Source organism: Heterodontus francisci, chromosome 36 (genome assembly GCF_036365525.1).
Source record: "Heterodontus francisci isolate sHetFra1 chromosome 36, sHetFra1.hap1, whole genome shotgun sequence".
NCBI classification, from domain to species: domain Eukaryota; kingdom Metazoa; phylum Chordata; class Chondrichthyes; order Heterodontiformes; family Heterodontidae; genus Heterodontus; species Heterodontus francisci.
Window position 1 is genome coordinate 21,640,556 of NC_090406.1, and position 21,757 is coordinate 21,662,312.

Consider the following 21,757-nt stretch of genomic DNA (forward strand, 5'->3'; position numbering starts at 1 on the left):
TCTAATAGATTAAAGTCTTGCAGATTGACATGTGAAAAAATATAGTAATTGGATTGTTTACCAAGCCAATACCTTAAAAGCAGGCAAAAATGCCAATTCTTTCAGATGATCCAAAAAGAAATTGCACTTTAAAGAGTATCAATGCTTCCCAATGGCTCAGTTAGATCTTTGCATATCTGAGACATTTAGACCTGGTAAGCCCCTCTGTTTCATCCCCAGCAGAAGTGTACTTGCTTAATCTTGGATGAGTGCAGGCTCAGAGTTGGTTTTGATGCCTCTCCAGTCAACTTGCTTTCTGCTGCTGTTTGCTCTTTAGGTTCATGACTTAATTACCATTTGGGTGAGAGATCAGAGGGTGTTTGGCACTGCTGGAAACATGCCCTAGCATGGAATCATTCCAATTCAGGAAAGGAAGCCTAAATTGGTAGAGAAAGCAGGAAAAAAGTATATCATCCAAAAATGAGTAGTGCTTTTTTTTAAATTGTGTATGTATGCATGAAGGTTTATATGTATCTATTAGATAATAAATGCTGTGGGAATGTAAAACACTCATTAAAAAAATTGGCTCACTTCACATACCATAAAAGTGCAGTTTAAGTAGTTTATGGATATTATTGGAGGCTAGACTAAGATTAAACCTTGTTGGTGTTTTACCTGCCAAGGGAAAAGAAACCACCCATATCACCTCTTTCTCTACCTCTTTGAAGAAATGCTGCAAAGATCCAGTGTGGGAGGGCAAAAATTCCTGGTGCTGCATTTCTCCCGAGAAGCTGGAAAAATATGCCAGATTAATTCTCGATTCCGCCTGAAACGAACTGCTTTAGAAAGATCCCAGTGACCTAACACCGTATACCCGGAGGCCAGACTAAAAGGGGCAACTGACTTACTTCCATATCTTTTTTTTCTTCAAGAATTAGGAAGTATTTGGCCAAAGTATTTTTTTGTCTTTTTTTTTGTAACAGACTTCTGCAGAGAGAATTTCTGTATATTTTTCTATGTGGTGGGGGAAATTTAAAAAGGAACCTTTCATTTTTTTCAATCTGTGTTGATGCTTTGCTTCAAACTGGATAAGTCTTTTTGTTTATTAAAGAAACCTGGTTGGTGTATTTTATTCTGGGATAAAGAGTGGAGTATATGATTGATCAAATCGGTAACTTGGTAAACATTTTTGTGACCTGTGGAGAAGTGGGACTAGGAGATGCACTCCTCCCACCTCGGTAGTAACATTTTTATGTACAATATCTACATTATTTATTCACCACCACCACCACCACCACCCCTCTCAATCCCTTCACTGTCGCAGATCTGTCACACTGCTTGTCTGACATCCAGTACTGGATGAGCAGACATTTCCTTCCAACTAAGTAATGGGAAGACTGAAACCATTGTCTTCGGTCCCTGCCACGAACTCCTTTCCCTAGCCGCCTACTCCGTCCCTGCCACAAGCCACTGTATGAGGTTCAACCAGACAATGCACAGCCTTGGTGTCATATTTGATAGAGTAGATGTGTGGTCAGAAGCTCCTCTCAGTCGTCAGTGCCGCTATTTCCACCTGCAGAATTGACAGTCTCCACCCCTGCCACAGCTTATGAGCTGGTGAAACCCTCAACCATTTCTTTGTTACTTCAAGACTTGACCATTCCAATCTTCTCCTGGCTTGCCTCTCATCTTCCACTCTTCGTATACTTGAGCTCATCCAAATCTCTGCTGCCTGCATCCTAATTCACACCAAATTCTATTCATCTACCATCCCTGTGCTCTCTGACCTGCATTGGCTCCCTGTCTGGCAACGTCTCAATTTTTAAATTCTCATCCTTGTTTTCAAATCCCTCCATGGCCTGACCCCTCCCTATCTCTGTAATTTCTTTGAATCCTACAACCCTCCTAGATTTCTGCTCTCCTCCAATTCTGGCCCTTTGCACATCCTCTATTTTAATTGCTGCACTATAAGCAGCCATGCCTTCAACTGGCTAAGCCTTAAGCTTGGGAATTCACTCCCTAAACCACCATGCACCTCCTCTCCTTCCCCCTTTACAATGCTCATTAAAACTTATCTCTTTGACCAAGCTTTTGTTTATGTCCTGATAGCTCCTTAGGTGGTTTGGTGTCGAATTTTGTTTGATAATGCTATTGTGAAACATCTTGGGGTGTTTTATTACCTTAAAGTTGCTAGATAAATATAAGCTGTTGATTAAATGTTAAGTTGAAGTATAGTTTAGTGAAAAGTTCAAAATAAACATGGTAAGAAATTGATTCCTATTTACTGTGGTGGGAATAAGTGGCAGGATTGACGCAGTATAAACATAGAATCATTAAACTGCATTTCTTCTCCTTCAGCTTATACATAGCACAGTGATTGACACAGCAATTGTGTTTCCACATCGACTGGGATTGCCATACAAAAGAGCACTGAAAAATTTGATGGCAGACTACCTCAAACGCATCATCCAGGATAATGGTACGTGGTAGTTGAAGAAAAGGCCGTGTATCTTCTGTGAATGAAAGCAGTCGGGACTGGGATCTAGATGGTCTAATTATGTGTATAAAAAAAAAAAAATTATCCAAAGCATGAGTATAATTTAGGCTTTGGAATTGTTGCATGTATAATGTCTGACCATACCATAAATGTCCCATAACTCCTCTAGACTGATATACAGATGCCTAATTCTTCCTTTTGAAGATCTGAAATATGTGCTATTGTGTTGGAAAGCACTTAGTTTTTCAGCTTGTAAAAGCTTGGGAGGAATCAAATAACATTTTTGGATGCAATTTTTTTAAAAGATCACATACCATCTGTTCAAGAAATTTGCTACAGTGCTAAGGCTGTCTGTCGTCTGTCCACTGGAAAGAGACTGGTTATTATGCCATAGTTCAAAGTTCATTGAAAGTTCCTTTGTATCTCATAGATTTTTAACATTTCAAACATTTTTTAATTATTGAACTTAGACTTTCTCTATATAATGCAGTCTATCTTGTTGGATTCATAACTGTTGAATATCATTGCTGTGAGTAGGACAGTAAGACAACAAATAGCCCTAAGCCACAGTTTCATTATTTCCTCGTGGATGGTTGTGGAGTAGAGGCCTGGTCAAGGATTACCCATTCTTTCTTGATTGTTCATTCTTTCTTGGTTAGAGAGTGCGGTTGTGGGAATAAATTATATATTTTCAAAAAGGATAAAATAAAATTAATACCAACACATAGGAAGGGCAATGCTGCATAATACACTACCACAATTGGTGAATCACAAGCATGAATTCCATTTCTAACACCAACTTAATTTCTTAATTTTCAGCCCTTTGTAATTTTAAGGATAGTACGTCTTTGCTGTGGAATCATGTTGTCTTGGAACTGATTTGAGACAGCAATATTCAGTATCCTTGGTAACCCTTCAGAGTCGTCAAAGAAATGTGGCTTTTCACCCAGCTGCTTGTATTGGATTAAAAATTATTCCTGGAGTGTTGAGACCCACTATTCGCCCTGACCTGTGCCCTGACCAATTTTCCAGCTTTCAGCATATTACCATCTCTATTAACAATGTTTTTTTTTTCTCCATGTACAATTCAGATAATATCTGGTGATGTAGAAAATGTAATGCATTGAAATTGACTTTTATATAATCAATTATTACTTCGGCTTGTTCTCCGGCTAGTTATAATAAGATATCACCTTCAAGTAATGTGACTATGAACGCTATTAAACACTGCACGCTGCTTCGCTGTGGGCTTTGAGAATTCTAGGCCATTATAAGTAATCTCAATAATTCTTTTTGTTTTTGTTACTAGTTGAAGGACATGATTCCAGCGAAGATGCAAGTGCCTGCATGGAGTTAATGATGTGGCGATTAAAAGAAGATGCAAAACTGAGAAGATGACATCTCCTGTCTTGTCACATGTATAAAGGACTGACGTTGCCAACAAAACTCATAAGGAATATGATGTGATGTGGATGTTGTGATTTGCAATTGTTTTGCAGAACAAAAGGCAAAATTTAGGCTGTTAAAAGATGATCCAAAAACTGCCTTTTTTGTTTACAGTATTTATTTGTTTTTATACATGTAGAGATCTTGTCAGAAAAATTGCTCCACACCCATTGTAAATGTTCAGTGACCACAATTAGACTTGGTAGCATTTTGACATTTCTTTAAAGTGGCATTCCGAGAAATGCAGTCATTCTTGCTGCTAAGCAACTAGTACGTATGGTAAGTATAACTAAACAATACAAAGCCAGTGGATTTTTTTTTAAATGCGATTGAAGAAAAACATTTTGACTATTGACCCAAAGATAGAGTATGCTTTTTCTTAACTTTTCTGTTTCATTTCTTCAGTGTTTGTTATGTGATTTTCAGTGTTGAAAGGATTAAAAATCTGATTCTTTTATATGTAATGCCTGCTGAATAACTTTTTCACTTTAGCTGCACACAATTTTTCAGAAGAGTTTTTGTAAGAGTGACTTGGTATATTGTCTTTCATGTTTACAGTTACATTATGTTTTAACTTTGAATACAGCAAACTTTTGAGTTGTTGCTCGGATGTCACTTTCTTCCTCCTTTCTCGTTCCACTCTAAATGTTAGGTCAGACTGACCATCTTTTTTGTCTCTTGTTTTCATTAAGCCTAACCTCACCCCTCTGTTATGCCTTTTAATTGGCCACGTGGGTCCATATTGAGACAATTGTAGACCAACAAAGACATATTGCCTCCCAATTTCATATCTATTGCACTGCCTGATATGTTACAGCCTAATTCCATTCTGACAGATTTATTGTGGCTTTGTTACTAGATTGATTCTATATGTATTTCCCAGGTGATTTCCTTTTTGTTGCTGTATCCTAGTTTCTATCGCACCAATTGTTGCATCTGAAATGAGAGAAATTGTTGGGGAGCATTTTTAGTGAATATATCATAAAAATGTAATTGTTTAGCTGCAGCATAAAACATGGACACACTCCACTACATCTTTTGTGAATAAGTCTCAAATCTCAGTGCATTTTAGAAAGAAAGTTGGACTGAACTGTTAAATGGGATGTAATTATTTTTACGGTAAATGTTTGGTTGTTTTTTAGTAGCTTAAAATTGTACCTCAGTGGTAATATGTCTTTATAAAATAGAAACAGTGCTTTATAGGCTGAATATTAGATGACTTGAACTTGCTTAAAAAGCTTCTATGATAGCACTAAACACTTGCTCTAATGAGAATTCAGACAGTACTTTAGTTGCACGTGGCGATGTTTGACCTGCAGAATAATCATGTCCTGATAGCTGCAGTTGATTTTCTCACTTATCCAGTCAATATTATCTTTTTTAAAGTTTACGCGTGTGTGTGTGCGTGTGTGTGTGTTCAAGGCTGAAACACTAGAGAGATTACAGGTATTCTAAAGTTTCCTAAACTGTTTGACAGCAGTTTATGAATATCACTGGAACCCTAAGATTGTGTTGTACCTTGTAACTGTTTTACATATGCCTAAAACAGCAGTTGTTAATATACTTAAGTGGCTTGGCACACTCGAGTCTGCCATGAACTTTTTTTTCGAAGGCAGTGGTTTTCAGTCTAAACTTGAGGTAGTATGATAGTCATGACGTAACTTTGGGTATGTTGCATCATGTGACAAAGGGCTAATGTTGCAGGAGAAAATTCAGCTGCAACAGTATAAATAAATAAATTTTATTGGTTAGGAAAATTACTGCAGGCTCCCTGAAAGGTCAGTTGATTTATTATTCAATGTGGAAAAGAACATACAGGCCAGAACGGTTTCAGGATTTGTCCCTTATCTATGCTGCATTGTTTAATTTCAGTGGGTAGCAATAAGGGTACCACATCTAGCCTCTGAGCTAAGAAAGGGAAAATCAGTCTGGGTTCCCATTCTAATTATTAACAACTAACAGTATATCTGCAAGGGTAACTGATGAAGACCAAGGTGGGGTACTGGAGGGCTCTCAGTTTACATGGATCTATACCTTACATGATTTAGTACTTTCAGGTTGGATGGGCAGGTGATGCTTTAACATGTCTTTTTTATCACTCTAAATAGTAAATAAAGACAAATATCTGCACTAAATACTCATGTTGAGGAAAAGTTAGCATCTTATTTCTTCTTTTCATGGAGCTTCCTTAATGACTAAGTGGGCAAATGCATCTTGCATTGTAGTCCGAAGCCATATAAAAGGTCCTAGATTCTAGTCCTGAGTTTGAACCGAGTTAGCTGATCTCAGTTAGAGCAGCAGTTGGGCCACCATAGTTTGCCTTTGATCTTTTCCTTAACCTAAGAGCACAAATCACCTCTGGTTCCTCTACTTGATTGCTGTCCAGTAGCTACTGCTAGAAAGGGCATATTAATGGATGTCTGGTGAGTTCAGAATCTGACTTTACTTTGAAGGGCTGCAAATGACAATCACCTTCAAACACTGGCCACTTAAATGAAGTGCTGGAGTGCTGCCGGGCATATGTGGAATTAAACTCAAAAGGGGTTGAGAAAGGAGCAAATGGGAAAACTGTGTTCCCATTTCTGTCTTTACATTTTTTTTGTTAAATGCACAAAGTGGACAGCCAAAAAAAAATCACTGTTCAGTTTTATCTTTTGGCTTATTTCAGGATTTCAGAAAAGGTGTTCAGTTACCAAGTAATGACAAGGGAATAAAGGTGAATTCTCTTAAAACTCTTAATGTATGCCTTGTCTGTCCTCTGTTGGCAATAATTGAGCAGTTTCTTCCCACATTATGCCAGGTTTTAAATAATTTGGGATAGTAGTTACTTGAGATGGCCAGGCCTCTATTCAGATGGTCTGAGTTTGATTCCCTGCCTCCACTGGCACTCATTCTGTTTCAGCAAACCAGCTTCTAGATTACCAATTAAATAAGCTACTGCATGATAACACAATAGTTCATTTCAGGACAAAGCAAAGCTGTCCTGTAGAGTTGCACCTCTTGCTTGCTATTGTTGAACAACATCAGAACCTTGCTGTGAGAGAGAAACCTATGGGCCACACAGCCATATCATCCTAGGAAAAAGTGGGCAGGAAGTCAAACTTCTTTGAAATTTATTGGTGGAGAGAAATGAGGAAATATGCACATTAGTAAAGCTGTGTTATAAATGGTAGCAAAGTTTGCAAGTTTGGAGGAGAAGGATTATTCCGTTTCATTATCATAAGTACTAAGAATGACAGTAAATGGTGAACAAGTTTCATTTGAAATGTACATGAGGTGGAGAAAATATTGAAAAGTGTCATCACTTTGTTTTAAAGACCCTTCAAAGAGTACTAAAACATGAAAACTCTGAATATTTTAATTGGTTTAATGTACTACATGTTTAAAGGTTTGTGATTTTTTTTCTACATGTTTAATTTTGGATGTAAAGTACGAAACTTCTACGAGAATAATCAATTGAAGTATGAGCTATGTTCTGTGAGTCAATGCAGAGCCCTGATGTACAGTAAGCATGAGAATGCAGCAAGTTATGTAAATACTTAGTATTAAAAAGTTCTATTCCTAGGCCTTTTTGAGTGGTTTCTGAACAGAAAATTATTGCTAATAATTTGGAAAGACTTGATTAAATTTAAATACAGTACTGAATTTTAAACCACATCTTGCACATAGGATAGAAAACTAAACTTCTGTAGCATCTATTAAACATTGAGGTGGAGCTGTAAGTATATGTATATATATATATATATATATATTCTGTAGTAATTTACATTCCCTGTTTTGCAATAAACTTTTTTTTTAAATGCAAACTGCTTGTGCACTTGCTTTACACTTTAGTGTTAAAATGGCTATTTAAGGTACACTGCAGTTACAGTGAAAATGAAAAATTGCTGCAATGAGCCTGCTAGCATTAATAACAGAACACCTACTGCCAACTGGGTAGTTTTGAGGAGATAGTTTATGTCTCATTGCTTTTCTCGGGAATTAATGACAAGGAATTCTGTGATCAACTATTCAACCTAATTTTTTTGGGAGGGGGTTGGGGCAGAGGACTTTCAATCTAACACACTTTTCCTGTGATATCTCTCTTTTCCCTCCCCCACCCCCCCCAAAAAAAAGTTGTCAAACAACAAATCAGTGGATAAATCAATGATCCAAAATTGCAGAAAGAGGTTGAATGGCAGCAAAGCAACCCATATGGGTAATAAACGGGAAGTAAAATAAAAATTTGAAATATTCAAGTGGACGTTAAGAATTATAACTAACGCTGAATGCATCAATTGGTGTTGATCATTGATTAAAATTGGCTTGGTTACATAATTATGGATGAGTGCAAGTTTGGTGGTTTAAAGTCTGCTTCTAAACGGATGAAAAGAATACCTTAAATAAAAAGATGAAAATCACACCATACTAAGATTTTTTTTTTTAGCATTAAAGTTGGAAAAGCATTGAATGCTATCATTTTTAAGCAGCTTGTGCAAGTAATTCACCAGTGCAACAGTTTATTTAATTGAAGAATTTCATTACATTGCGACCCTTTAAAACAGTTACTGATGTTTTATCTTAAACTGTTATAAATCATGATGAGTAGAAAAGCTCAGGTTTTGGATGAACGTCTGATCTATGTAGGTTTTTTTTTCCCCCTTGAGGACAGCCTCATCTGTTGACCTCCATACAATGACTATGACCTTTGGGGTTATAGGTGACCAAGGAGATCGATTTTGGTAATCAGGAAGTCTTTTAACTTTTTCTTTATTGTGCTTTTGGAAGCACATGGTATGTTGTCATCTGTTTCTTGAAGTTGAAAAGCTACATTGTGGTGGTATTGATCACCAATTGAGTTTTCCAGAGCAGTAAAGAGCTTTTAAGTGCTTAACTGACCAGTGAATACCAATGTTAATTTCTATATTGATTGGTGATTATCAAATTAACCTTGGACAGATTGGCTGAGCATCTGTTGTAGAAAGATAAAGCTAATGCAAATTTTAGAAATCCAGTTTTCACCTGCTCTGCATACATAAAATATATTGTCCACCTTAATTTCAGTTAGCTTTTATAACAAATATAAACAATGTTGGAATGTAAGTTGTATCTAAATTTGTCAATATACTTAATTTCTGAAGGTACAGTTAAGGATTTAGTGATGTTGAATACCTAATTTAATTAGCAAATGTGAATTGAAGATGTGCACCAAATTGTAATTGTGAAACTAAATGAAACCCTTTCATGTTTCAGCTGTCATTTAATTATGCTGAGTCTATTGGCTAAGAATTACAAAAAAAAAACAGTTTCATGTTGGCCACAGAAGTTTCTTTTTAAATTGGTTTTCATTCCCCAAGCTGTGTTTAGCTAATAGTTGGACAAGTCAGGCCACATACAGCTCAATGGACTTCAGTGCCACTCCTTTTGTCAACCTGATGGGAGGTACATTTAACTACTCGGAGTCACTTTTCTCTGCTGTCAATCAGTAGCCTTCATAAAACTGAAAAAAAAGTAATAGCCAAGACATTGGGAGAATGTTTTAAATCCCATGTAAAATAATGGAATTAATTATCAGGTATAAACTCATTATTTTTGTACAATAATAACACAGTACATGGCTGTCAACATTAGATCATGCTTGACCAATCTTGACTTCCGAGAATGTGACATTCAGTTGGACTTCAAGATATATTGCAGAAAGTATTTGACAAAGTTTCATATTAAAGGCTACTAGTTAAGCTCAAAGTTGAGATCTTGAACATAGATTTTTTTTTTTAATTGGTGAAGTAGAAAACTTACTGGAGGTATGTTTTTTGGGGTGGGGGAGGGATATACTGAAAGGGGTGCCCCAATCAAAGTTGACATCATTCTTAGTACTTTACCAAAGACTGACAGGAAAAACTACACCAGAACAATGGGTTATCTTTAATGAAGAGATGCTTCAATTACAGGTTGGGTGCATTCCAACAAGGTAGGGGAACCAAAACCAGGGCTCCTTGGATGGCGAGGGAAATAGAGATTATCTTCTTTGGCCTCCTTGTCTCAAGAGACAATGGGTAAGCGCCTGGAGGTGGTCAGTGGTTTGTGCAGCAGTGCTTGGAGTGGCTATAAAGGCCAATTCTAGAGTAACAGACTCTTCCACAGGCGCTGCAGATAAAATTGGTTGTCGGGGCTGTTACACAGTTGGCTCTCCCCTTGCGCTTCTCTCTTTTTTTCCTGTCAACAGCTAAGTCTCTTCGACTCGCTACTTTTTAGCCCCGCCTTGACGGCTGTCTGCCAGCTCTGACAATTACTGGCAATAGACTCCCACGACTTGTCAATGCCACAGGACTTAATGTCGCATTTGCAGACGTCTTTAAAGCGGAGATATGGACGGCCAGTGGGTCTGATACCAGTGACGAGCTCGCTGTAGAATGTGTCCTTGGGGATCCTGCCATTTTCCATGCGGCTCACATGGCCAAACCATCTCAAGCGCCGCTGGCTCAGTAGGGTGTACATGCTGGGGATGTTGGCCACCTCGACTTCTGTGTTGGGGATACGGTCCTGCCACCTGATGCCAAGGATTCTCCAGAAGCAGCGAAGATGGAATGAATTGAGATGTCGCTCTTGGCTGTCATACGTTGTCCAAGCCTCGCCGTAATGCAAGGCACTGAGGACACAGGTTCGATACACTCGGACTTTTGTGTTCCGTGTCAGTGCGCCATTTTCCCACACACTCTTGGCCAGTCTGGACATAGCAGCGGACGCCTTTCTCATGCGCTTGTTTAATTCTGTATTGAGAGACAGGTTACTGGTGATAGTTGAGCCTAGGTAGGTGAACTCTTGAACCACTTCCAGAGTGTGATCGCCGATATTGATGGATGGAACATTTCTGACGTCCTGTCCCATGATGTTCGTTTTCTTGAGGCTGATGGTTAGGCCAAATTCGTTGCAGGCAGCCGCAATCCTGTCGATGAGTCTCTGCAGACACTCTTCTGTGTGGGATGTTAATGCAGCATCGTCAGCAAAGAGGAGTTCCCTGATGAGGACCATCTGTACTTTGGTCTTAGCTCTTAGACGGGCAAGGTTGAACAACCTGCCATCTGATCTTGTGTGGAGGAAAATTCCTTCTTCTGAAGACTGGAACGCATGTGAGAGCAGCAGGGAGAAGAAGATCCCAAACAGTGCAGGTGCGAGAACACAGCCCTGTTTCATGCCACTCAGGATAGGAAAGGGGTCTGATGAGGCACCGCTATGCTGAATTATACCTTTCATATTGTCATGGAATGAGGTGATGCTTAGTAGCTTTGGTGGACATCCAATCTTTGCTAGTAGTCTGAGGCGACCACGTCTGCTGACGAGGTCAAAGGCTTTGGTGTTTATGATGAAATGCAAAGAGGGTGTATGATGCATGCCAGGTGAATTCAAGTGAGAACCAGGCCAAATACAAAGTTGTGGGGAGGTGAAGAAGAAAATGAGACTGGCAAAGCGAGAATATGAAAATAGAATGGCAGTCTACATAAAAGGGAAAATCTTCCACTTGCATGTAAATAGTAGGTGGAGTGGGGCCTATTCAGGTCAAAGAGGGTGATATATGCTTAAAAGTAATGGCTAGGTGAATGTGTTCAAGTACTTTGTATCAGTGTTTATTAAGGAAGAGGAATCTGACCTGGGTAGAAACTGAGGGAGTAGAGGCAATGGATAGGGTAAAAATTGAGAGGGAGGAGGTACTGGAAAGGCTAGCTATGCTTAGGGTAGATAAGTCACCTGGTCCCAGATGGCTTGTATCGCAGGTTGCTAAAGGAAGTGGGAGTGGAGATAATGGAAGGTCTTGCCATAATCTTCCAAGCTTTCCTAAATATGGGGGAGGTACCAGAAGATTGGAGAGTGGCAAATGTGTCATCCTTATTCCAGGAAGGGTGTAAGAACAGTTCTTAAAAACTACAAGCCAGTTAGTTTAACATCAATGGTGGGTAAGGTTTTAGAAACAATAATTGGGGGAACATCAACAGGCACTTGGAGAGGTTTGAGTTAATTGAGGACAGCCAGCATGAATTCGTAAAAGGCAGATCATGCTTGGCTAATTGAATTTTTTGATGAATTAACAGACAAGATTGAAGAAGCGAATATAGTGAATGTTGTCCAAAAGGATTTTAAAGTATTTGGTAAAGTACTACATAAAAGGCTGGTTAACAAAATTGAGGCTCAAGGAATAGGGGGGTCAGGGTCCAATTGGATTTTTAAAAAAACTTGGCTTACAGACAGAAAACAGCGAGTCTTGGTAAATTGTTGTTTTTCAGCCTGGAGGATGATCGGTAGTGGTGTTCCCCAAAGGTCAGTTCTAGGGCCACTTTTTTTTTAAAGTTGGAAGCTGCCAGAAACACCCGAATTTGTCCAAAGTTGGGAAACTGCTGTTCCTGATGTCAGACTTGTCAACTGTGAAACTGACAGCGGAATTTTATTAAAAAGTCGGTCTGAAAGAAGACAATGGACAATTCCTCATCTCTGCAATACATCCGCGGGCCGTATGTTGGACAACCCTGTTTCATACAGACATGTAAAATACTGTGCATTGGAAGGAAAGTGGGCAACGCCTACTTTATGAATTCTATTGAAATAGTTTTTTCCCCAACTTTCTTAGCTATCAGTTCTTAGTGGATTTGACATTCAACACACCCAACCAACAAATGCAGAGCAACAATCTACAAAATCAATTAGTATTAAAATTATAAGGCCAAAATGGCACAATGCAAGTCATGATTAAAATGTATAGTGCCCTGGTCAGGCTGCATCTTTAATATTGTCCAGTTCTGGTCACTGTGACACAAGTGGGAGGTGAGGCCGGGAGAAGGCATTCAGGTATTGCAGGCGGTGCAGGGAAGGAAGAATAAGACTTGCTTATTGTTAGAGGTCTGAGTATTGGAAGACCTGGATGTTATAGTCTTAAGGCAGCATAGGAGAGGCGATCTCGTAGAGGGATATGGACAGTATGGAAAAGGTAAATGTAAAAATTAACTTTCATTTGTACCTGTAGCCCCCTTTCCACTCAATTTAGTTAAGGAAAATAGAACTGTCAGGAAGTTCTTCACACAATGCATGGATAGGACTCCTGTAAAGGGTTATGGTGATTAAACTTATTTTGAGAACCTATCAGATGCATAAATAGTGAGACAGTAGATTCTGTCCCTGCCTCAGCTCATCTATTGCTGAAAACTTTGTCCATGCTTTTGTTACCTCTATACTTGACACTTCCAATGCACTCCTGGTCAGCCTCCCACATTCTACTCTATGTAAACTTGAGGTCATCCAGAACCCTGCGTTTGTCTCCTTACTCGCACCAAGTCCAGTTCACCCCTCATCCACAGGCTTGCTGATCCAAATTGCCTTCTGGTTAAGCAACGCTTTGATTTTAAAATTCTCATCCTTGTTTTCAAAACCGTCCATGGTTTCACCCCTCACCATCTCTAATGTCTTCCAGTCCCACAACCTCCTAAGATTTCTGTGCTCCTCTTGAGCATCCCTGATTTTAATCGCCCCACTATTGGGCCCATACCTCCAATTGCCTTGGCCATAAGCTCTGAAATTCCCTCCCTAAGCCATTCTGTCTTCTACCTCTCTTTCATCTGTTTAAAATGCTCCTTAAAACCTACCTCTGACCAAGCTTTGAGTCATCTGCTGTAATGTATACTTATGTGGCTTGGTGTCAAATCTTCCTTTATAACATGCCTGTGAAGTGCCTTTGGATGTTTTATTACATTGAAGCTGCTATATCAATACAAGTTGTTTTTGTTAGATAAACTAGGATAGCCCAAATGGCTTTGATCTGTAGTAATTTTGTCAATGTATTGAAAAGTAGCTCTTTATTGCAAAGCTCTGTGACAGTTACTGTAATATCAAAAGATGGTTGCCTGTAATATCTTGACTTTGTGTCACTTGCTATATTATGTGCTACAGTATATAAATGTAAGTTCTGCAAAATGTATTTTTTGAATCTAGTTGCTTTGAGTAGTAAACTCGTTTTCCTCTGTAAATGTTGATCACATTGCTTTTTTCAGCAATGTGTTATGAGACCACGAAATAAACGTTTGTATTGGGGTCTTGAATGTGCATTTGCAATTTGAAATTATTTTACAAATAGATGTACTTTTGTACATATATTTTAAGAATCCATTGTAAAATTAAGGGTATGTTTATGTTGATATTTTGAGGCTGTTGTATATTTAAATGTACAAATCTATCCATTTTATAAGAATATGCAGCCATAGTTCATAAAAGTAGTACACACCTTACGTACACAGTTCTTGTGGTAGGAATGTGTTATCAAGAGATAAGATTTTGAAAGATATGAGTAATATGGATGCTGTTATAATGTCTGCTAGTTTTCAATTTTTCAGTTTGGGGAAACAAACGTAAAACAAATGTACACCAGGGTAGTAGAAGGCTAAGATTTCAACAGTTAGTCAACCACCCCATTGTTACATGGGGCTACCACAATGTTAGGAAGTGAACTAGATGGACCTTGCTCTTTTTTTCATCTCTCAATTATTATGTTCCTATTAACAAGGGGCCATAGGAAGGCAATGAATCAGCTGCATAGTGTGGGACTGGAGTCATGTGGAGACCACACTAGGTAGGGGTGGTAGGTTCCTTTCCCTGTATGACATTAGTGAACTGTCTCAGGACAATGGAGTTGTTTTACATGCTGATTTTCTGTTGCGAGCTCACAAATGACCAAAGGTATTGAATTTAATTTTACGCATTGTGATCTGAACACTCCTGGATTGCTGGTCCAGTACAATAAGTACTACACATGGGGCATGCTTATCAAATTTTGCTCTTAGTGTTTGAAAACCAGTCGTCATTCTCACTGCAGATACTTGAGCACATGATCTAGGCTGGCATTTTACTGCAGTACTAAGGGAGTATTGCACAGTCAGAGGTGCTTGATTTCAGATGAGCTGTTAATTGGAGCCCCCACTTGTCCTTTTGGGTGGATATAAAATGTTTAATGACACTACTTGAAGAGCAGCACTGGAGTTGTCCACTGTCCTAGCCAGCATGTGTCCCTCAAACAGCATCACTGAAACAAATTGGTTATTATTTCAATGCTGTTTGTCAGCCCTGTGCTCAAATTGGCTGTTGTGTTTTCATACATTATAACAATGACTGCGATTCAAAAGTACTTCATTGGTTCTGAAGCACTTCAGGAGATTGAAGTTATAAAAGCTGTAAGTTCTCTTTTTTTATATTTTACTTTCTTGAATAGTTTTTACAAAAAGCTATTTCATTGTTTTATTTATGCTGCCTTCAAACTGGCCATTTATACTGAATACTTTCCAATGTCGAAAGGTACTAAAGCTTCAGTGAGAAGTTTAAAGTAATTTTCTAGGACAATGGAAAACTACCTGTTTACATTACTGATGGCAGCCAAATATAAAAATCAGTAGAGTGCACAGCTCCTGACCAGGTGTTTGGGATTGAAATAGGATTACTGCCCTCTAAAGTTAGGTGAGCTTTCCTTCTTGGTCGGATGGGTAAATGGAGTTCTGTGGATTGTCCTTCAGAGAAAATAAAATAAAACTACTATATTTTTTTTTCCACTGTGCCATCTGCTGATATACATGAGGCACTGATGTCGACCAATGTGCAGGTCAGTTCAACCTGGGGGAAGGTGTGGTGGGATGGGTGAATCCCTCATCATCCCGGTGGTGACTGGCTGCAAGAGAATTAAAACTTTACAAAATATGCATTTATAAATAAGTTGTTGGATTCTAGTTTTAATTAAATTTATTTTTGTTCCTTATTGTCATATTATTTCCCTAATCAACTGACTATTCCAACACTTTTATGCCGGGCTCCGATGTTCTACCCTCCGTAAACTTGAGGTCATCCAAAACTCTGCTGCCCCTGTCCTAACTCACATCAAGTCCCTTTCACCCATCACCCCTTTGTTCATTAACCTACACTGATTTCTGGTTAAGCCATGCCTTGATATTAAAATTTTTATCCTTGCTTTCAAATACCTCCAGGTCCTCATCCCTCCCTGTCTCTGTAATCTCCTCCAGTCCCACAATCTGATGTGGAGTGATTAAATCAGGGATGTGCAAGTGACCAGAATTGGAGGAGCACAGTGATCTCAGAGGGCAGTAGTTTGCAAGGAAGAAGGAAAAGTGGCTGAACGTATTGTCAAAGATATCAATTTTGAAATGGGGAGAGGGAACAAGACGGGGGCAGAGATTTAAGGGAGAGAATTGTTGAGTGCAGCAGTGGGGTGGATGAAAGTGCTGCCATAATGGTGAACCAGAGAGAGATGCAAGATATTGGGAGTGGGAGTAATGCAGCTGTCCGGAGCCCTTGATCATCAGTGGTGTTGGTCTCCCAGCAGGAAAGGACCACACAGTTTTGTGAAGACTATTATAGATAAAGCGATTTGACAGAGGCTGAAGTTTTCCAGATGTTCACATGATCCAGGTGGTCTTGTCTATAGACCTGAAGAAAGTTTATGCACAGAGGCCCAGTTGCTTCACTATCCATCTGACAGGAGCTGGAGATTATTTCCTATCACAGTGATAGTAATGCTAGTTTTAACTGGACATGGGAGGAACAGCTTGCCTATGTCACTGATACATGAATCCAATTAAGTAAAGCAAGGCTGATGGTCAAGGCTACAAAATATATGGCTGCAGTTTTATTTCCGACTTGGTAAAAGTGGACTCGCACTTCAACTCTATCCCTCAACTATGAAAAGAAATGCCTTGTGTTGGCCAGCTGTTATTGCTGTTCCATTCTCAATTATAATCCAGTAGCTATATTAAATTAATCTTGCAGAGGAAGTCCAATCAATTGATCAAGTTTTTCAAGGCAGAAAATGCTTTTGGCAATCTGAGAAATGCTTAGGTGCAAACTGGCGTGTCATTTTTTTTTTAAGCTCCTTCCTGGTCCATTGTCAATCTGTGCTATATAAATGACAAGTTGCAAATTATGAGAAATGACTTATTTTATACATAGAAAAGAATGCTTGAATGTACTTTGTGCCCTGTAGAGACTACTTGTGCATAGCTGTGTTTATAGTACGTTCTGACCACAGTTCCATAGTACTGCATAGTATTGGGGAGGAGGTAGTGTAGTGGTAATGTCATTGGACTAGTAATCCATAGCCCAATCTAATGCGCTGGGGACTTGGGTTCGAATCCCACCAAATTTGAATTCAATTAATAAATCTGGAATTAAAGGTTAGTCCACAAATGCCATTTAGGGAAGGAAATCTGCTGTCCTTACCTGGTCTGGCCTACATGTGACTCCAGGCCCACAGCCATGTGGTTGGCTCTTTTAAAAAAAAAAATTGGCAATTAGAGATGGGCCATAAATGCTAGCCTAGCCAATGACACCCACATTCCACAAGTGAATAAAAAAGGTTCACAATCAACTCATGATGAAACTGCAGATCTGTTGTAATGGAACATTGCCCTGCCCTCAACATCATTATGGTCATGTAGGGAGTAATTAAAGTTTCGATCCTAAATGTTGCAATGGTGACAGCACGCATATCAATTTCAAAAGGGGCCCACGACGAAAAAAATATTTTGGTCTAGTTTTGATTTAGTGACTGTTGCTTAAATTCAATTGCAGTACAGAACCAGCTTAAATATACATCTAAAGATAAGATTCCTGTGCCAAGCTTAGTTTAATGCAAGATTACAAGTTTCCATCAGTTATGGGATGGAAGATAGGTAATTCAAACTTAAAAAGCTGAAAGTGAGTGTGACAGCATTTGACCAAGCAGTAAAATTAAAGTCATTGGGAATCAGGAGGAAACCTCTCCACTGGTTAGAGTCATACCTGGCACAAAGAAAGAAGGTTGTAGTTGTTGGAGGCCAATCATCTCAACCCCAGTGCATGGCTCCAGGCATTTCTTAGGCAGTGTCCTGGGCCCATCCATTTCAGCTGCTTCATCAATCCTTCCAACATAAAATCAGAAGTGGGGATGTTCGCTGATCATTGCACAGTGTTCAGTCCAATTTGTAACTTCTCAGATACTGAAGCAGTCCATACCCACATGTAGCAAGACCTGGACAACATTCAGGCTTGGGCTGGTAAGTGGCAAGTAACAATTGCACCACACAAGTGCCAGACAATGACCATCTCCAAAAAGAGAGAATCTAACCATCTCGCATTGACATTCAGCGGCATTACTGTCGCTGAAACCCCCACCATCAACATCCTGGGACCAGAAACTTTACTGAACCAGCCACGTTTTTTGATATGTGACTTGGATATTGGAATAGAGTGTAAAATTTCAAAATTTGCCAATGATACCAAACTTGGAGGTGTGGCAAACAGTGATGATACCAATTGACTGCAACAGAACATAAATAGGCTAGCAGAATGAGGAGACAAGTGGCAGATGAATTTAATGATAGAGAAGTGTGAGGTGATGCATTTTGGCAGTAGGGATAGGCAGAGGCAATATAGACTTAATAGCACAGTATTAAAGACCATACAGGAACAGAGGGACCTGGGGGTGAATGTGCATTGGTCTTTGAAGGTAGCAGGACATATTGAGAGAGTGGTTAGCAAAGGATATAGGATTTTGGGCATTATAAATAGAGGCATGAGGTACAAAAATAGGGAAATTATGCTCAACCTTTATTAGACCCCAACTAGAGTATTGTGTCCAGTTCTGGTTACCACACTTTAGAAAGGACGTGAGGGTCCTTATTAGGATGCAAAGGAGATTTACCAGAATGGTTCCAGGGATGAGAAATATGAACTACAAGGTTAGGTTGAAGAAGCTGGAGGAGTTTTCCTTGAAGCAAAGGAGATTTGATAGAGGTGTGCAAGATTATGACAGGTTTAGATAAGATAGACAAAGAAAAGCTGTTCCCATAAACTGATGGTACAAGGACTAGGGGACACAGAATGAAGGTTTTGGATAAGAGACACGAGGGGCTGTAAGGAAGAATTTTTTTTACGTAGTGAGTGATAAAGACTTAGAACTCACTACCTATGAGGGTTGTGGAAGTAGAGATGGGCAATGATTTCAAAAGGAAATTGGATGGGCATTTGAGAGAAATAAACTTGCAGGAGTACAGGGATCAAGCAGGGGAGTGGGACTGAATGGATTGCTCTACAGAGAGACAGGGACTCAATGGGTCAAATGGCCTCCTCCTGTGTTGTGAAGACTCTATGAAAATGATGCTTAATTGGTTCAGTTTAAACATTACTGGTTCCCTTATAAATCTGAGAGACGGAATATTCAGTACTAGAATTTGAATCAAAGGGACTATTTTAAAAACCCAGAGGAGTCAAATGAAAAAGAACCAGCAGTTTGAAAGAGGAAATATTGGTTTGAATTTCCAAGAAAATTATGTTCCCACTGTGGTAAGAAAATCATTAGGGAAGAAATAGTGTTTTTTTTTTCAATAGCTAGTTCCAAAGAGTTCGCTTAGTCTCAGCTGTGACTCAATTGGTAGCACTCCTGCCTCTGAGTTAAAAGGTTATGGGCCCAAGTGTCACTTCACAGAGACTTGAGCACAAAGGCACTCCAGTGCAGTACTAAAACAGTGCTGCACTGTTGGAGGTGTGGCCTTATGCATGAAATGTTAACCCAAAGCCCTGTTTGCCCTCTCAGATGGCTGTAAAAGATCCCATATCACCACTTTGAATAAGAGCAGGAGCGTTGTTCCTGGGGTCTTGACCAATATTTATCCCTCAATCCACACCTGATAATTTGGTCATTATCATATTGCTGTGTGGAAGTTGGCTGCTGTGTTTCCAACAACAATGACTACACTTCAAAATTATTTAATTTGCTGTAGAACTTCCTGAGGTTACAAAAGATGCTATACAAATGCAATATCTTTCTTTTAGTTCTCAGATATCACACTAAACACCCCACGAAGTGGTTAGCAAATTCTGCTACCTTGGGTCTACGGTGACAGACAATCTGTCCTTTGATGCAGAGCTCGATACACGCATAGGGAAAGCAGCTACCACCTTTAGCCGACTTGTGAAACACGCATGGGATAATACCAAGCTGACCCTTCGGACCAAGCTGATGGTTTATAAGGCCTATGTTCTCAGCACCTTGCTGTATGGCTGTGAAACATGGGCGACTTACAGCTACCAGGAAAAGAAGTTCAATAATTTTCAGCTTCACTGTCTGTGGCACGTTATGGGTATATCCTGGGAAGACAAAATCACAAATGTGGCAGTCCTCTCAAAGCCAGAACTCCCAAGTGTGTTGGCACTATTCAAACAGAGGCAGTTTTGGTGGATCGGACATGTCCGCAGGACGAGCGATGGTTGTATACCCAAAGACCTTCTGTTTGGTGAGGTAGCTGGGGCCAGACGACCAATGGGGCACCCGAAGCTCCGCTCCGCAAGCGTGACATGAAGGCCCTAAATGTCAACCATCATACTTGGGAGTCACTAGCTGGCAAAAGAGGGAAATGGTGAACACCCTGTGGACTGGTGTGCACTACCACGATGGCCAGTTGCTACAGCAGCTTGTCAACAGGCGCCAACGTCAAAAACAACAACTCAGTGTCACTTGGCTGCTTCACGTGCAGCGCTTGTGGCAGAACCTGCCTTTCAAGGATTGGCCTTCACAGCCATCAGCAAAGGTGCACCAAGAGAAGACACCCCACCTAAATGGATTGTTTGCTGCATGTCCATCATCTTTCATAGATGGGAGGATGCCAGCCAGTTCTCGGGTGTAATTAATTTATTTCCATTCAAGAAACTGTGTAGAAGGATGTCTCCAATGAATGGCTTATGATGAATGTGCTAATTCAAAATAAATGTAACATCTTTAACTTAAAATTAGGTCTGATATCACATTGCTTTGTTGCTTTTGAAGACTGAAGTGAGACTCATGGTGGCATAAGATATTTTCAGTAGCTAAAAGCAATTATTTGATATTTCCTGGGCTCTTTACCATAAACTTACCCAGTTAACTAGTCAAGGCAAGGGTACATGACTTGGAACTCACACATGAAAATGATCTAAGCTATGGAAGCCAAAGAATTGTAGGATGATTAGAAAAGGTCCCAAAACTTAACGGTAAGGTACATCTCCAAATAACATTGGAGATATCAAGTCTAGCCATGACTAATGCGCAAATCAGGGTTTTCTCATAGCAATGCAGATGCAGTAGGCACATAGTTAGCCGATGGTGTGGTTGGAAGTAGATGAACTGGATGAGGAGCTTGAAAATCAATTCAGGTCAAAGCTGTACAGGACATCAGAGCTTGCACACCATCGGCTTCAGTCTGATTGGATAAGTAACTGCTGGACATAGTTTCAAGTGGAAGTTAAACAGAATGGGTAAAGATTGTTGCCTGTCATACCTGTTTCTGTGCAAAAAAAGATTAGCATGCAAGAGCAATTTCAGGGTGCAATCTCTCTGGCTCAATCAGGGGTTAACAATGCTACACTGACAAAAGGAGAAATTTTGTGAAATAATTGAGGGGGAGACACCATTTTTAACCTGTTCAAACTGCACATAATATTTGGAGTGTTCATTTTTCTTCACACTATATGCTTGTGTAGAAGTCTCTCAGAAATCATTCAAATTCTTATTATGTTTGGTTCACCTTATGATATCATGTTGATTTAAAACATATATTAAAATATTTACTTTTGACACGGGATTTCCATGGCAACACCTGCTGCTTGATGGAAACAGCAAAAAGGTTCTGTCTCCATTAGTTCATTACCTCCTCAAACATCTGTACTGGTTCTCAGCTTACAGTTCTCACCTTGTGGCTTATCATTGGGTTATTGCTACTAAATCCACATGCACCAAATGCTCGCTGTGGAGAATCAAAGCCAGAAAATGCTGATCAAATCACTCAGCAAATCAGGCATTTTACT

At 39.5% G+C, this 21,757-nt stretch overlaps 2 protein-coding genes across 3 annotated transcripts in view; one reads left to right on the forward strand and one right to left on the reverse strand.

Annotated features, from left to right (window-relative positions):
• rexo1 (REX1, RNA exonuclease 1 homolog) overlaps positions 1-4,381 on the forward strand; it is a 112,896-nt gene extending 108,515 nt beyond the window's left edge. For both annotated transcript variants that reach the window (XM_068016306.1, XM_068016308.1), the window contains 2 exons: positions 2,338-2,458; positions 3,786-4,381. In XM_068016306.1, the coding sequence (XP_067872407.1) occupies positions 2,338-2,458; positions 3,786-3,874 (210 nt within the window). In that variant the 3' untranslated portion in view covers positions 3,875-4,381. The remainder of the gene's footprint in view (positions 1-2,337; positions 2,459-3,785) is intronic.
• The window catches only part of LOC137351654 (uncharacterized), a 63,346-nt gene that overhangs the window by 1,738 nt on the left and 39,851 nt on the right, over positions 1-21,757 (reverse strand). The window lies entirely within an intron of this gene.